This window comes from Scyliorhinus torazame, chromosome 2 (assembly GCF_047496885.1).
Source record: "Scyliorhinus torazame isolate Kashiwa2021f chromosome 2, sScyTor2.1, whole genome shotgun sequence".
Lineage (NCBI taxonomy): Eukaryota > Metazoa > Chordata > Chondrichthyes > Carcharhiniformes > Scyliorhinidae > Scyliorhinus > Scyliorhinus torazame.
Genome location: NC_092708.1, coordinates 103,069,349 through 103,086,994, shown reverse-complemented (window position 1 = coordinate 103,086,994; position 17,646 = coordinate 103,069,349). Strand labels below are relative to the sequence as shown.

General features: G+C 48.9%; 1 protein-coding gene across 6 annotated transcripts in view; it reads left to right on the top strand.

The window, feature by feature from the left end:
* gpd2 (glycerol-3-phosphate dehydrogenase 2 (mitochondrial)) overlaps positions 1 to 17,646 on the top strand; it is a 442,371-nt gene that overhangs the window by 339,004 nt on the left and 85,721 nt on the right. For all 6 annotated transcript variants that reach the window (XM_072475144.1, XM_072475152.1, XM_072475162.1 and 3 more), the window contains one exon: positions 3,262 to 3,436. In XM_072475144.1, coding sequence (XP_072331245.1) covers positions 3,262 to 3,436 — 175 coding nt within the window. The remainder of the gene's footprint in view (positions 1 to 3,261; positions 3,437 to 17,646) is intronic.

The window sequence follows — 17,646 nt, the reverse complement described above, 5'->3', positions numbered from 1 at the left end:
GTTGTCGCGCGTCCTGAAGGCCGCCTTGGAGAACGCTTACCCGGAGATCAGAGGCTGAATGCCCTTGACTGCTGAAGTGTTCCCCGACTGGAAGGGAACATTCCTGCAAACTTTGAAGAGTGTACTCGGGAAATCTGGACTGTGCAAGCCAGGCCGATTTTAACAGTCAGGCTTCATTTTCATAATGTCCAAATCCATTACCTGGCCAGCAAACAAGTAAACCAGGAGGCTCCTGGATGGCACTTGTGGAACCAATCCATGGCAATCTGTTAAGTATGTTTCTGGATGCAATCGTGGAGGGGGGAGCCAATTACAAGGGAGGCTCAAACCTTCTTGATGGCGCCCATTACATTTGACCTGACCTCACTGCTGCCCCACTCGGGTCTAAGATTATTATTGCAGATTGGATCCTGTTCACATCAATGGACCTCAGTCTTGCATATTTGAACAAGGTGTTGCCAACTTTGGGCATGTGTGGTGTTTGCCTATTCCAGAGAGCTCGAGAGAGAGAGAGAGAGAGAGAGAGAGAGAGCAGTTTGAGATGAGGAAGGCAGCAATATGAGATGGGTAAATTGCCGCCTTGGTTTTAACTGATGTCCGCCCCCATCCTAGACACGGCTGACTTTGCAGTTGGCAGTGAGGAAATAAAATCAGGGCCTCTGTAAATGCAATATTGATTACCATTGCTTCATTAAATTAATTTTAATGTTCTTGCATTACTGTACCAGAAAATAAATTTTGTCATTCTCAGCACATTCAAATTTTTGAATGTATACATCTGCACGGTCACCAAATCATCAACGGATTGTGTGCACGAGTATACTCGTTATTAAATTCATTGCAGCCTTGTGCATTTTTTAAAGTACTGGAGACTTTAATAAGAGAACATGATCTGAAAGTAACCCCAATGAGAAAACAAATGAAATCCCTGTCTAATGTCGTAATTTGCATGAAGCCTTGCATTAAGCTGAAACTGTGATTACAGGACAACCTGGCTGTTAATTGTCTGCAGTCTTTAAATATGCACTTTTTTGGAAGTAGATGATAATTAATAGGTCTCGTTTGCTGTTAAGCTCCAAATTGCAAATGTCTTGATACTGTACGTTCAAGAATTTGCAAGTCTAATTGTGTTCCAGCAGGAGCAAAATTGATATAATCATTCAGTATGAGTTCTGTGTGCAGATTTGAATAAAACATTTAGTCATCATTAAACTTACTTCTTTCCCCTTGGAGTGAGAGATTTTGTGTAGGAAATTAACCAAAGTGAACTGATCATTAATATAGTTTTCCAAACCTCTTATTTTAAAAAAAATAATTATATGTACCTACATGAGAGAATTAGCAAGCCTGCTGTAGGAAATACAAAACAATCATGGATTTTTTAGTCACACCTACATTTTCTAGTTTTCTTCAATCATCACTATTTTAATGGAATACAATACCAACTGTTGAGTAAGAAAATGATTTAAAAGGATTGTTAAACTTATGGAAAGAAAATAGTTGAATATCACTCTCTCATTGTGGAGAATGAAGTTACCATATATGGGGCTAGCTAGGATGTTCAACGTGAAGAAGAAAAGGTTAAGTGTAGATTTGATGGATATGCTTAAAATCATGAATGGATTGTTTCCACTGACAGAAGGCTTGGTAAGCAGAGGGCACAGATTATAGATGATAGGCAAAATAACCAGAGATGTGACACAAGGGTGGCACTGTGGCACAGTGGTTAGCACTGCTGCCTCACAGCATCGGGGAACTGGGTTAAATTCTGGCCTGGGGTGACTGTGGAGTTTGCACTTCCTCCCCACGTCTGTGTGGGTTTCCTCCCAGGTGCTCCGGTTTACTCCCATAGTCCACAGATGTGCAGATTAGTTGGATTGGCCATGCTAAATTGCCTCTTAGCAGGTAAAGTGGGGTTACGGGGATAGGGTGGGGGAGTGGGCCTTGGTAGTGTGCTCTTTCAGAGGGTTTGTGCAGACTCGATTGGTCGAATAGCATCCTTCTGCACTGTCGGAACTCTGTAGTTCTATAGAAATTCTTTTGAGGATTCTTTTTTTCATTCTGCAGATTATTATAATCTGGAGTGCACTGTCTGAAAGGGTGGTGGAAGCAGATTTAACTGTAATTTCAAATATATATCCAATTCTCTATTTATAGGGAAAAATGCAGGGCAAGGGGGAAGAACAGGCATGTGGGATTAGTTAACCGCTATACCTAACAGCTGATACAGGCAAAAGCCTGGTGAGAGCAGTGATGGGGTGCTCTGAAGAGCAGGGATTTCCTTAACAATAACCTAATAAGTAGAATACATAACTTTTCCAGTGGTTGCTAACAGGAGCGCAATGGGGCTGCACATGAAACAAAGACAGTCAACAGCAAGAGGGGACTTTGGGTAGCTCCCAGATCACTGGCCAAGAAATTCAATCAAAATACAGGACAGATGGCATCCCAGTAAGACATAATATGGAACATGGGAAAAATGGCTAAATTGTGGTGCGATCCTATAAAATAGAGAATGGTTGGTCATCCTCTTTTTTTCATCTCTTCGTGCCTTGATAAGTGACACAGTTTGTCACTTGCTTAAGTGTGAGCTTAGTGAGAAAACCTTTCATTACAAACCGTATTACAATACACGGGGATAAACTGCTGACGTGTTAATTAACTACATTGTTCGGGAAGGGTAGGAACCTTTATATTTCCGTGATATAATACAAATTAACTTTTTGCAACCCACACTTTACTAAATATATAAATTAGAAAAAAATTAGAATCTTTCAGTTTTCTTGAGTGTTTCTCCCTCATCACAAATTGCTGGTAATTTGGGACATAACAATGGCGTGCAACATTCATCTGCTATTTTTTGTGCCAGGTTCCAGCTGATTATTTTGTTTGCGGTCAAACGAACAATTGAACTAGCCTGCTACTCTGAATGATGTATAATTTATTTTTTGGGTGATGTTGACTTGGGATTTAAGATAATTTCAGAGATCATACCATTTAGTTAGCTGAAGTCCTTGGGTAACCAATTTTTAATACTACTCACTGCTGTGTACTTTGAAAATAATACCTACTGAAAATTAAAATAAAAAGTTACTTATAAAAGGTAAGAATGTTGAACATAAAGTTATAGTTTTGATAATGAACATGTCGTATCTGGTGAAAGAATCTTGTCAAAAAATGTGCTCTCATATCAGTGTCCTTAATTGGGCATGAGTAGAAAATTTACTGAAGTTTTATATCGTTGTCGCTCCTTTTTAATAGACCCGCCTTTCGAATGTTCAAGCATCCGAACAGTTGATCAGAAATTATATTCCAAATCAACTCCCATCAAGAGAAGCTCAACTCTCCACCTTGAAGACAACTAAAGAATTTGATGTCCTTGTTGTTGGTGGAGGGGCAACAGGATCTGGCTGTGCTCTCGATGCTGTTACTCGGGGTGAGTACTTTCTCACTTCAAAAGTTTGCATTGTTTTGTATGTGAATGTGTCTGCAGTGCTCTTTCATACATAGACATAAAGTCGGGGGGAATTTTCCCTTTTTTCTCCCAAAGCGTCGGGTCCCGGCGAGGAAACCAGGGAGAGTCCTGCCGATGGTGGGAAAACTCATCGCATATAACAAGATGTTTTTGTTTCCCCCACATGATTTATGTCACTCTCATGGTGGCTTGACTCTTATTCACTCACCCTGGGGAAACATCATCACTGTAATCAATGGGGCATCCCTTTTAAGCGCCTCCCCAGCACTTCAAGTCCAGTCAGGGGGGTGGCTGCCAGGAAAACAGCACCATGTTTCACTGAGGGAGCTTTCAACAAACTCCTGGATGGTGTCGAGCTGAGGCATGACATCTTGTACTTGCAATCGGCCCGATGTCCAACAAGAAAGGTCACCTGGGAGGTTGTAGCTACGAAAGTGAGAGCCAACTTGCTGCATAAGAGGACGGGGCTACAGTGCCAAAAGAAGATGAATGACCTTTTTTGCTCAGCCAGGGTATGTCTGCCTCCTCATATTGCATCCCTTCACACACCCTTCATACCTCCATGGTAATCTCTCACTCAGCCACCTCAGTTGACCAGCCTGGATCATCCTCGCGCCCTCTGGACGCCACAGACCCGAGCCGCTCCGAGGGAGACATCTTGGAGGAGGCGTCATAACTGTTACCCGCCCCCTCCACTAGCGCAGATACTCCCACCTCGGAGGGATTAACTAGTAGACAGGCTTATGGGTCACTCACTGGTGAGCACCTCACAGCTGAAGATCCACAGCAGAAAATCCCAGTGGTCCAACTTGAGAGTTGCCGGAGCCCAGGACTCTGCTGAGACACCCTGAATGGCGATACCTCCGATATCCCCTTCAGAGGTGAGGTCGCTTGGTTCTTGTTTTTATAGAACTGTTGTAAATGGCGCCGGTGTCACGTCACGCCGATCTCGAATAAATATTAAATGAGGAGAGGAAGTCCTGCCGGGTGGGCTCTCTAATATGGTGCTAATGTATTTAAAGGAGGTTCCCAACTTCTGTGGCGGGATTCTCATTCCACCACCAGCGAGGGGCTTAGAAAATCAGAAAACGCAATCTCACGTATTTTGCAAAATATGAAAATGCGAAAACCTTGAAGTTTGAGAATAGTTGGAAACCAGGCTGTTAGAAAGCTGGTACTAAAGAGCAGTGCATTTATCATGTGCTCTCTTTCCCTATTGCCTACCTATTTGTAGGTAATGTGCGGCTAGATTTTTGTATTCAATATTTTTCTTTTTTTTTTTTACTTGCTTCATATAAATTACGTCAAGGATTTTCTGGTACATGTCTCACTGATTTTTGTAATGGTTTTAACTGCATTCCACACGTAAAATCAATTGGTCAGCGTATAAAAATGTACTACCAATCTGAATTAGATAGTTAAACCTGGACTTGACAGAAAGAAAAACTTGTATTGAAAGGTGCCTTTCATAACCTTAGGATGTCCAATAGTACTCTACAGCCAATTAAGCATATTTGATGTGTAGCCACTGTTGTAATGATATTACATTCCTCTGAATTTACAATAAGTAATCCTTATAACTGAGTTGACTCTTTTGGGGTCTAACATACTTTCTTTATGTGCATAGTTGGAGCCACACAATACAGATCACAGTGGCAATGCTTTATGCACTATATTTTGTTTAAGAAACATGCCACTCACTTTGCCCGTTTCCGATGCTTTTGTTTTAACTTTGATCACAAAATTGTTAAAACACGCAATAATAGGCCAGTTGGACACTCAAATGAAAGTCTTACTCTATCTGTCTAAATTCTAAAAACTGCATTGGTGAGTCCTTGCCTCTGTTCGGTGTCACGCAGTTTGACAAAACAAAAGTTTCAGAACCTGAGTGAACAGATAATAAAATACTTCAATGCGGTGTGTGGAAGGAAGAATGTTGGGCCGTCAGTATTCACTTTGCATCAGACCAAGAAAGCTGCTTCTTAAAATGTGGGGCGGGATTCTCTGACCCCCCGCCGGGTCGGAGAATCGGCGGGGGGACGGCGTGAAACCCGCCGGCTGCCGAATTCTCCAGCGCCGGCAATTTTACGGGGGCGGGAATTGCGCCGCGCCGGTCGGTGGCTCCTGGCAGCAGCCCCCCCCCCCAGCAATTCTACGGCCCGCAATGGGCCGAGTGGCTGCCCGTTTTCGGCTGCACCGGCCAGTGTAACGGTCCTCGATGGCTGGCGTGGAGGTGAATCCCCCCTGTGTATGCCCTGCGATGACGCCAGCACATGCTGGCGCTCCCGCACATGCGCCAACTCACTCCGGCCGGCGGAGGCCCTTCGGCACCGGTTGGTGCGGCACCAAGCCCTTCCGCGCCGGCCGGCACAGCACAAACCACTCCGGTGCCGGTCCAGCCCCTGAAGGTGCAGAGGATTCCGCCACTCCTTTGCGCCGGAGTTGCCCGCCCCGCCGGTTTCCGAAGAATCCCACCGGTATTGTCTGGTATGAACATAACATATGCATTAGCAGCCCTTGAAGTCTATTCCACCATTCAATAAGATCATGAATGAACTGCCACACCCCACAGATACCCTAATAAGCACGAGCAGCACGATTTGTTTGTTTAATCATTTCTTATCCTGTCAGGTAATTGGAAATGTTAGCCTAGGATTGCACCTTTGAGCAACATTAATTTGGCTAGTGATTAAATACCCAAATAAGCAGACGACAGCATAAACTTTATAAAGGAGTCCTCAATCAGGAATTAGGCCGCTTATTTGCATAAGTGGAGGGCTTGGTCCCTGTTTCAGGTGGACACCCTGGATGTTCATGGAATCGCCTAAATAAATATAATAATAATCTTTATTATTGTCACAAGTAAGCTTACATTAACATCGCAATGACATTACTGTGAAAATCCCCTAATCGCCGCACTCCGTTGCCTGTTCGGGTACACTGAGGAAGAATTCAGAATGCCCAATTCACCTAACAGTATGTCTTTTGGGACTTGTGGGAGGAAACCGGAGCACCCGGAGGAAACCCACGTAGGCACAGGGAGAAGTGCAGGCTCCGCACAGACAGTGACCCAAGCCGGGAATCAAACCTTTGACCCTGACGCTGTGAAACAACAGTGCTACCATGCAATATTGCAAGTGGCATTCTTCTGTTGTAGAATGATTGGAGGTTCTCTGTCCACCATATTGGACTTGTAGGGGCTTGCTGTACACAATCTACAGCTTAATCTGTTCTAAGCTATAACTAACCCTAGTGTTGAATTGCTAGGGTTTTGGTGAACTAGAGATGAGCCCACTGAATCTCACATTCACATGGTTCATCTCTCACACTTGCCTTCCCATCCTTGACTCCTCTGTCTCTATTTCGGGGATTGATTGTCTACCAATATTCGTTACTAGCCCATAGCCTCTCCCAGCTACCTCTGTTCCACCTCTTTAAACCAGGCATTGTCAAACTCGGGGGCGCGACCCGTGGGTGGGATGGAAAAATTTATCCAGTTTCCACCTCTCCATCACTTTCACCTGGTCCATCTCAGACAATTCCCTTCCCGACCTTGACCTTTCTGCCTCCATTTCCGGCAATAGACTATCCACGAATATCCATTGCAAGCCCACTGACTCCCACAGCTATCTGGACTACAGCTCTTCGCACCCTACATCCTGTAGGCACACCATCCCTTTCTCTCAGCTCCTGCGCATTTGTTCCGATGATGTCACCACCAAAGTGGTGATTCGAAAATGTGTTTCTTCTTCCTCAACCGTGGTTTCCTACCTTTAGTTGTTGACAGGGCCCTCAACAGTGTGCGGTTCGTCTCGCGTGCCACTACCCTCACCCACTCCCCTCCTTCCGAGAACAAGGATAGAGTCCCCCTTATTCTCACATTTCACCCTATCAGCCTCCGTCATCTCTGCCATTTTCACGAACTCCAGCATGATGCCACTACCAAACACATCTTCCCTTCACTCCCTCTGTCAGCATTCCGCAGTTCCTTCCTGGATAATCTAGTCCACTCCTCCACTATAACCAACACCTATCCCATCACCCATGGCACCTTCTCATGCAATCGCAGAAAGTGTAAGACCTGGCCCTTTGCCTCTTCCATGCTTAACATCCCAGACCCAGAACACTCATTCCAGGTTAAGCAGCGTTTCACTTGCACCGCTTTCAAGCATTCGCTGCTCCCAATGTGGTCTCCTCTGTATCGGAGAGACCAAACATAGACTGGGTGATTGCTTTGCTGAGCACCTTCGATCTGTGTGCATTCAGGACCCTGACCTTCCCGTTGCTTGCCATTTTAACACAAGACTCTGCTCCCATGCCCACATGTCTGTCCTTTGCCTGCTGCAATGTTCCAATGAAGCTCAACGCAAACTGGAGGAAAAGCACCTCATCTTCCGGTTAGGCACGCTACAGCCTTCTGGTCTCAACATCGAATTCAACAACTTCAGATAACTAGCTCTACCCCACCACGTCCGCTTTGTTTTCATTCCATTTCATTTTCTGTCTTTTACCTTTTTTTAATTTCTTGTCTTTATTTATATATTTTCCCCCCCATCTTATACCCCCTCTTTCCTTACATTTTCTCCCCTCTGCTTCCCCCTTCCCCTCCCCCCCTTTTTCTCATTTTACCTCGCTCCCATCCATGTCCCCCACCCCCCACATCTACATCTATCACAGCTTACCCTCTGATTTTAGTTTCTCTGCTTTTTGGCCTTTCACACTTTTTATTCTCTCTGGGGACTGCCATTAGCACTCTTTTCTCTTGATTTCTGTAGCTATGATTCATCTTTCATTCCCTCACCCCACGGTATAAATATCTCCCACTTTCTATGCCTTTTAGCTTTGACAAAGAGTCATCGGACTTGAAACATTCGCTCTTTTCTCTCCCTACAGATGCTGCCAGACCTGCTGAGATTTTCCAGCATTTTCTCTTTTGGTTTTAGATTCCAGCATCCGCAGTAATTTGCTTTGATCAATTGTAAACCACGCCTTTTGCTGCGAGGTGTCACTGGCTTAACATCACAGTCACTACATTCAGCATTAATACACAAAAATGTGAAATTTGGGAATGCAGGCAACCATTAATGAAATGAAAATCGCTCACTGTCACAAGTAGGCTTCAAATGAAGTTACTGTGAAGCGGGCATTAAGCGGGCACAGGTGCTGCATATATAACATCCTATCAACGTAAGACTTCCATTTGATTTCCAGAACTGCCGTTCATAAAAACCGAAAGGGAATCTAGTCATTAATCATGAGCAACTTATTGTTAATCAGTATGCCAGATTTGAGATTGGAGCACTGAGCCAGATCAGGTTGCGCATGTCATTCAAACCCTCTCCAACCTCTGAGATTCGGGTGTTGGGTCTCTGGCAGAACATTTTGTTCACTTCATTGTGCCTGTTAGTGCCTCAGAAACAAGCTGTATCAGCGCCAGGGCTAGTAGGACAGAAGCCTCTTTCGACCAGTACAGTTGCTATTGTTCAAGATTGTGAGAGTCACTATTTTCACCCATCATAGATTAATCTATTCAGTCTAGCATTTCAGAGAGGAGAACAAAACTGTTATGGTTCCTGGGCTCAATACCACCCTTTTTGAGGGCAGGAAGAGATGAAGGAACAGGTGACGTTGAGTGCAGCTTCAGGAGGAGGCCCTGTTCTCAGGTCCAGGGTGCAGGGAGCTCGAGCAAGGACCAACAAGAGAGACGCAGACCACCGTGGCGACTTACTAGACCAAAGGTGATTCCTATTTGCAGATGAGTGAGAGTCAATGCCACGCATGTCTGTGCTTGTCCCATGCTCTGGTGCATCACATCTGTCACATACTTCGGGAGGACCTAATGCCCTGTGTAGTCGGAGGCTATCCCCTGCCAGTGGCCTTGAAGGTCACCGCTGTGCTCCATTTCTTTGCCTGCACATCTTTTCAGGCATCCACAGGGACCTGTGTAGCAACTCACAGTCCACCATACATAGGTGCAACAAGGATGCCACGCGATGAAAATAGCGAAGCTGCGTGATTCAATGGGTTTGCAGCTATCTCCGGCTTCCCATGTGTGCTGGGTGCAATAGATCATACCCATCGGGCTCCATGGCAGTAACGTCTAATGTTGTCAACCATAAAGGCTCTCATTCAACCAATGTTCAACTAGTGCGTGATGATTGGAAGCGTAGAATGCACATTTGCGCCAGGTACCCTGGGAGTTGCAATGACTCCTACATCTTGAGTCACTCACACATGCCTCAGCTATTCGAAGAGCCTGACCCACTACAGGGATGACTGCCTGGGAGTGGGAAAGCGCTGGCGTGTAACACTTGTGCATCAGCTTCTGGGTGCTTCGGAAGCGAGGTACAATGCATCTCACAGTTTCACACACTCCCTAATGAAGCCGACTATTGGCATTCTGAAGATGCACTTCCAATGTTTGGACTTCTCAGGTGGGGCACTGCAGTACACTCCAGATAGGGTCTCCCACATTATTGCTATGTGTTGCGCCCGTCACAACTTGGCACTGCAAAAGGGTGACCCCCTTGCTGGATTGAGAAATGGAGGAGGTTGAGAGCTGAGCAGGTTTGAGGAACCTGAAGAGGGAGATGCAGGTCAGCCACCATAGGACAACACAATCAAGGAAACACAACATGGAAGACATACCTGGAGAAGTGAAGTGCAGATAATGAGAGATGGCCACATCCTGTTCATCAAGGCCATTTCACTGCATTGAAAGGGATGTCCAACAGTCACATCCTAGAGTAAGTTCAGGAGTCAGACTTGTATCTTCCAGATTCACGATGGACTACGCCATGATCTCTCAGACGATCAGCAGTGCACCCTGTTTGCGTTTGTTTTGGGGAGCGAAAGTCGGCATAACAGCGAAAACACTGCAGAAACTTACTTGATACCGTCGTCAGATCATTAATGGAAATCTACAGTGTCTCCCTCTCAGAAAAACCCTTTAACCCTCTCGCACTGCTCCCTCTCAGACTCACTCACACCCTCTCACACTTCTCTCTCAGACTCACTCTTTACCATCTCACACTGATCCCTCTCAGCCTCACTCTTTTACCCTCTCACACTGCTCCCTCTCAGATTCACTCACACCCTCTCATTCTGCTCCCTCTCAGACTCTCTCACACCCTTTCACACTGATCCCTCTCAGACTCACTCACACCCTCACACTGCTCCCTCTCAGACTCACTCACACCCTCTCACACTGCTCCCTCTCAGACTCACTCACCCTCTCACACTGCTCCCTCTCAGACTCACTCACACCCTCTCACACTGCTCCCTCTCAGACTCACTCTTTTACCGTCTCACACTGCTCCCTCTCAGCCTCACTCTTTTACCCTCTCACACTGCTCCCTCTCAGTCTCTCTTTTACCCTCTCACACTGCTCCCTCTCAGTCTCTCTTTTACCCTCTCACACTGCTCCCTCTCAGCCTCACTCTTTTATCCTCTCACACTGCTCCCTCTCAGACTCACTCACACCCTCTCACACTGCTCCCTCTCAGACTCACTCACACCCTCTCACACTGCTCCCTCTCAGACTCACTCACCCTCTCACACTGCTCCCTCTCAGATTCACTCACACCCTCTCACACTGCTCCCTCTCAGACCCTCTCACACCGCTCTCTCTCAGCCTCACTCTTTTATCCTCTCACACTGCTCCCTCTCAGACTCACTCACACCCTCTCACACTGCTCCCTCTCAGACTCACTCACACCCTCTCATACTGCTCCCTCTCAGACTCACTCACCCTCTCACACTGCTCCCTCTCAGATTCACTCACACCCTCTCACACTGCTCCCTCTCAGACCCTCTCACACCGCTCTCTCTCAGCCTCACTCTTTTATCCTCTCACACTGCTCCCCCTCAGACTCACTCTTTTACCTTCGCACACTGCTCCCTCTCAGACTCACTCACACCCTCTCACACTGCTCTCTCTCAGACTCACTCTCACCCTCTCACACTGCTCCCTCTCAGACTCACTCTCTTATCCTCCCACACTGCTCCCTCTCAGACTCACTCACACCCTCTCGCACTGATCCCTCTCAGACTCACTCACACCCTCTCACACTGATCCCTCTCAGACTCTCTCACACTGATCCCTCTCAGCCTCACTCTTTTACCCTCTCACACTGCTCCCTCTTGGACTCACTCACACCCTCTCACACTAATCCCTCTCAGACTCACTCTTTTACCCTCTCAGACTGCTCCCTCAGACTCACTCACACCCTCTCACACTGCTCCCTCTCAGCCTCACTCACACCCTCTCACACTGCCCCCCCATCAGACTCACTCACCCTCTCACACCGCTCCTCCTCAGACTCACTCACAGCCTCTCACACTGCTCCCTCTCAGACTCACTCACACCTTCTCACACTGCTCCTTCTCAGACTCTCTCACACCCTTTCACACTGATCCCTCTCAGACTCACTCACACCCTTTCACACTGATCCCCGCAGCCTCAATCTTTTACCCTCTCACACTGCTCCCTCTCAGACTCACTCACAACCTCTCACATTGCTCTCTCTCAGACTCAATCTTTACCCTCTCAAGCTGATCCCTCTCAGCCTCACTCTTTTACCCTCTCACACTGCTCCCTCTCAGACTCACTCACACTTTCTCTCAGCCTCTCTCTTTTACCCTCTCACACTGCTCCCTCTCAGACTCACTCACACCCTCTCACACTGCTCCCTCTTAGACTCACTCACCCTCTCACACTGCTCCCTCTCAGACTCACTCTTTTACCGTCTCACACTGCTCCCTCTCAGCCTCACTCTTTTACCCTCTCACACTGCTCCCTCTCAGTCTCTCTTTTACCCTCTCACACTGCTCCCTCTCAGCCTCACTCTTTTATCCTCTCACACTGCTCCCTCTCAGACTCACTCACACCCTCTCACACTGCTCCCTCTCAGACTCACTCACACCCTCTCACACTGCTCCCTCTCAGACTCACTCACCCTCTCACACTGCTCCCTCTCAGACTCACTCACACCCTCTCACACTGCTCCCTCTCAGACCCTCTCACACCGCTCTCTCTCAGCCTCACTCTTTTATCCTCTCACACTGCTCCCTCTCAGACTCACTCTTTTACCTTCGCACACTGCTCCCTCTCAGACTCACTCACACCCTCTCACACTGCTCTCTCTCAGAATCACTCTCACCCTCTCACACTGCTCCCTCTCAGACTCACTCTCTTACCCTCCCACACTTCTCCCTCTCAGACTCACTCACACCCTCTCGCACTGATCCCTCTCAGACTCACTCACACCCTCTCACACTGATCCCTCTCAGACTCTCTCACACTGCTCCCTCTCAGCCTCACTCTTTTACCCTCTCACACTGCTCCCTCTTGGACTCACTCACACCCTCTCACACTGCTCCCTCTCAGACTCACTCTTTTACCCTCTCAGACTGCCCCCTCAGACTCACTCACACCCTCTCACACTGCTCCCTCTCAGACTCACTCACACCCTCTCACACTGCTCCCTCTCAGCCTCACTCACACCCTCTCACACTGCCCCCCCATCAGACTCACTCACACCTTCTCACACTGCTCCTTCTCAGCCTCACTTACACCCTCTCACACTGCCCCCCCATCAGACTCACTCACCCTCTCACACCGCTCCTCCTCAGACCCACAGCCTCTCACACTGCTCCTTCTCAGACTCACTCTTTTACCCTCTCTCACTGCCCCCACTCAGACTCGCTCTTTTACCGTCTCACACTGCTCCTTCTCAGACTCACTCTTTTACCCTCTCTCACTGATCCCTCTCAGACTCACTCTTTTACCCTCTCACACTGCTCTCAGACTCACTCACACCATCTCACACTGCTCCCTCTCAGACTCACTCACACTCTCTCACACCGCTCCCTCTCAGACTCACTCACACTCTCTCACACTGCTCCCTCTCAGACGCACTCACCCTCACACTGCCCCCTCTCAGATTCACTCACACCCTCTCACACTGCTCCCTCTCAGACTCACTCACACTGCTCCCTCTCAGACTCACTCTCACCCTCTCACACTGCTCCCTCTGAGACTCACTCTCTTACCCTCCCACACTGCTCCCTCTCAGACTCACTCACCCTCTCGCACTGATCCCTCTCAGACTCACTCACACCCTCTCACACTAATCCCTCTCAGACTCACTCTTTTACCCTCTCACACTGCTCCCTCTCAGACTCTCTCACACTGATCCCCCATCAGACTCACTCACCCTCTCACACCGCTCCTCCTCAGACTCACTCACAGCCTCTCACACTGCTCCCTCTCAGACTCACTCACACCTTCTCACACTGCTCCTTCTCAGACTCTCTCACACCCTTTCACACTGCTCCCTCTCAGACTCACTCACACCCTCTCACACTGCTCCCTCTCAGCCTCACTCACAACCTCTCACATTGCTCTCTCTCAGACTCAATCTTTACCCTCTCACACTGCTCCCTCTTTGACTCACTCACACCCTCTCACACTAATCCCTCTCAGACTCACTCTTTTACCCTCTCACACTGCTCCCTCTCAGACTCTCTCACACTGCTCCCTCTCAGACTCACTCACACCCTCTCACACTGCTCCCTCTCAGACTCACTCACCCTCTCACACTGCTCCCTCTCAGACTCACTCACACCCTCTCACACCGCTCTCTCTCAGACTCACTCTTTTACCGCCTCACACTGCTCCCTCTCAGCCTCACTCTTTTACCCTCTCACACTGCTCCCTCTCAGTCTCTCTTTTACCCTCTCACACTTCTCCCTCTCAGCCTCACTCTTTTATCCTCTCACACTGCTCCCTCTCAGACTCACCCACACCCTCTCACACTGCTCCCTCTCAGACTCACTCACACCCTCTCACACTGCTCCCTCTCAGACTCACTCACCCTCTCACACAGCTCCCTCTCAGATTCACTCACACCCTCTCACACTGCTCCCTCTCAGACCCTCTCACACCGCTCTCTCTCAGCCTCACTCTTTTATCCTCTCACACTGCTCCCTCTCAGACTCACTCTTTTACCTTCGCACACTGCTCCCTCTCAGACTCACTCACACCCTCTCACACTGCTCCCTCTCAGACTCACTCTCTTACCCTCCCACACTGCTCCCTCTCAGTCTCACTCACAGCCTCTCACACTGCTCCCTCTCAGACTCACTCACACCTTCTCACACTGCTCCTTCTCAGCCTCACTTACACCCTCTCACACTGCCCCCCCCATCAGACTCACTCACCCTCTCACACAACTCCTCCTCAGACTCACTCACAGCCTCTCACACTGCTCCCTCTCAGACTCACTCACACCTTCTCACACTGCTCCTTCTCAGACTCTCTCACACCCTTTCACACTGATCCCTCTCAGACTCACTCACACCCTTTCACACTGATCCCCGCAGCCTCACTCTTTTACCCTCTCACACTGCTCCCTCTCAGACTCACTCACACCCTCTCACACTGCTCCCTCTCAGCCTCACTCACAACCTCTCACATTGCTCTCTCTCAGACTCAATCTTTATCCTCTCAAGCTGATCCCTCTCAGCCTCACTCTTTTACCCTCTCACACTGCTCCCTCTCAGACTCACTCACACTTTCTCACACTGCTCCTTCTCAGACTCTCTCACACCCTTTCACACTGATCCCTCTCAGACTCACTCACACCCTTTCACACTGATCCCCGCAGCCTCACTCTTTTACCCTCTCACACTGCTCCCTCTCAGACTCACTCACACCTTCTCACACTGCTCCTTCTCAGCCTCACTTACACCCTCTCACACTGCCCCCCCCATCAGACTCACTCACCCTCTCACACAACTCCTCCTCAGACTCACTCACAGCCTCTCACACTGCTCCCTCTCAGACTCACTCACACCTTCTCACACTGCTCCTTCTCAGACTCTCTCACACCCTTTCACACTGATCCCTCTCAGACTCACTCACACCCTTTCACACTGATCCCCGCAGCCTCACTCTTTTACCCTCTCACACTGCTCCCTCTCAGACTCACTCACACCCTCTCACACTGCTCCCTCTCAGACTCACTCACCCTCTCACACAGCTCCCTCTCAGATTCACTCACACCCTCTCACACTGCTCCCTCTCAGACCCTCTCACACCGCTCTCTCTCAGCCTCACTCTTTTATCCTCTCACACTGCTCCCTCTCAGACTCACTCTTTTACCTTCGCACACTGCTCCCTCTCAGACTCACTCACACCCTCTCACACTGCTCCCTCTCAGACTCACTCTCTTACCCTCCCACACTGCTCCCTCTCAGTCTCACTCACAGCCTCTCACACTGCTCCCTCTCAGACTCACTCACACCTTCTCACACTGCTCCTTCTCAGCCTCACTTACACCCTCTCACACTGCCCCCCCCATCAGACTCACTCACCCTCTCACACAACTCCTCCTCAGACTCACTCACAGCCTCTCACACTGCTCCCTCTCAGACTCACTCACACCTTCTCACACTGCTCCTTCTCAGACTCTCTCACACCCTTTCACACTGATCCCTCTCAGACTCACTCACACCCTTTCACACTGATCCCCGCAGCCTCACTCTTTTACCCTCTCACACTGCTCCCTCTCAGACTCACTCACACCCTCTCACACTGCTCCCTCTCAGCCTCACTCACAACCTCTCACATTGCTCTCTCTCAGACTCAATCTTTATCCTCTCAAGCTGATCCCTCTCAGCCTCACTCTTTTACCCTCTCACACTGCTCCCTCTCAGACTCACTCACACTTTCTCACACTGCTCCTTCTCAGACTCTCTCACACCCTTTCACACTGATCCCTCTCAGACTCACTCACACCCTTTCACACTGATCCCCGCAGCCTCACTCTTTTACCCTCTCACACTGCTCCCTCTCAGACTCACTCACACCTTCTCACACTGCTCCTTCTCAGCCTCACTTACACCCTCTCACACTGCCCCCCCCATCAGACTCACTCACCCTCTCACACAACTCCTCCTCAGACTCACTCACAGCCTCTCACACTGCTCCCTCTCAGACTCACTCACACCTTCTCACACTGCTCCTTCTCAGACTCTCTCACACCCTTTCACACTGATCCCTCTCAGACTCACTCACACCCTTTCACACTGATCCCCGCAGCCTCACTCTTTTACCCTCTCACACTGCTCCCTCTCAGACTCACTCACACCCTCTCACACTGCTCCCTCTCAGCCTCACTCACAACCTCTCACATTGCTCTCTCTCAGACTCAATCTTTATCCTCTCAAGCTGATCCCTCTCAGCCTCACTCTTTTACCCTCTCACACTGCTCCCTCTCAGACTCACTCACACTTTCTCTCAGCCTCTCTCTTTTACCCTCTCACACTGCTCCCTCTCAGACTCACTCACACCCTCTCACACTGCTCCCTCTCAGACTCACTCACCCTCTCACACTGCTCCCTCTCAGCCTCACTCTTTTACCCTCTCACACTGCTCCCTCTCAGTCTCTCTTTTACCCTCTCACACTACTCCCTCTCAGCCTCACTCTTTTATCCTCTCACACTGCTCCCTCTCAGACTCACTCACACCCTCTCACACTGCTCCCTCTCAGACTCACTCACACCCTCTCACACTGCTCCCTCTCAGACTCACTCACCCTCTCACACTGCTCCCTCTCAGATTCACTCACACCCTCTCACACTGCTCCCTGTCAGACCCTCTCACACCGCTCTCTCTCAGCCTCACTCTTTTATCCTCTCACACTGCTCCCTCTCAGACTCACTCTTTTACCTTCGCACACTGCTCCCTCTCAGACTCACTCACACCCTCTCACACTGCTCTCTCTCAGACTCACTCTCACACTCTCACACTGCTCCCTCTCAGACTCACTCTCTTACCCTCTCACACTGCTCCCTCTTAGACTCACTCACACCCTCTCACACTGATCCCTCTCAGACTCACTCTTTTACCTTCTCACACTGATCCCTCTCAGACTCACTCTTTCATCCTTTCACACTGCTCCCTCTGAGACTCACTCTTACTGTCTCACACTGATCCCTCACACTCACTCACACCCTCTCACGCTGATCCCTCTCAGACTCACTCACACCCTCTCACACTGATCCCTCTCAGATTCACTCACACCCTCTCACACTGATCCCTCTCAGCCTCACTCTTTTACCCTCTCACACTGCTCTCAGACTCACTCACACCATCTCACACTGCT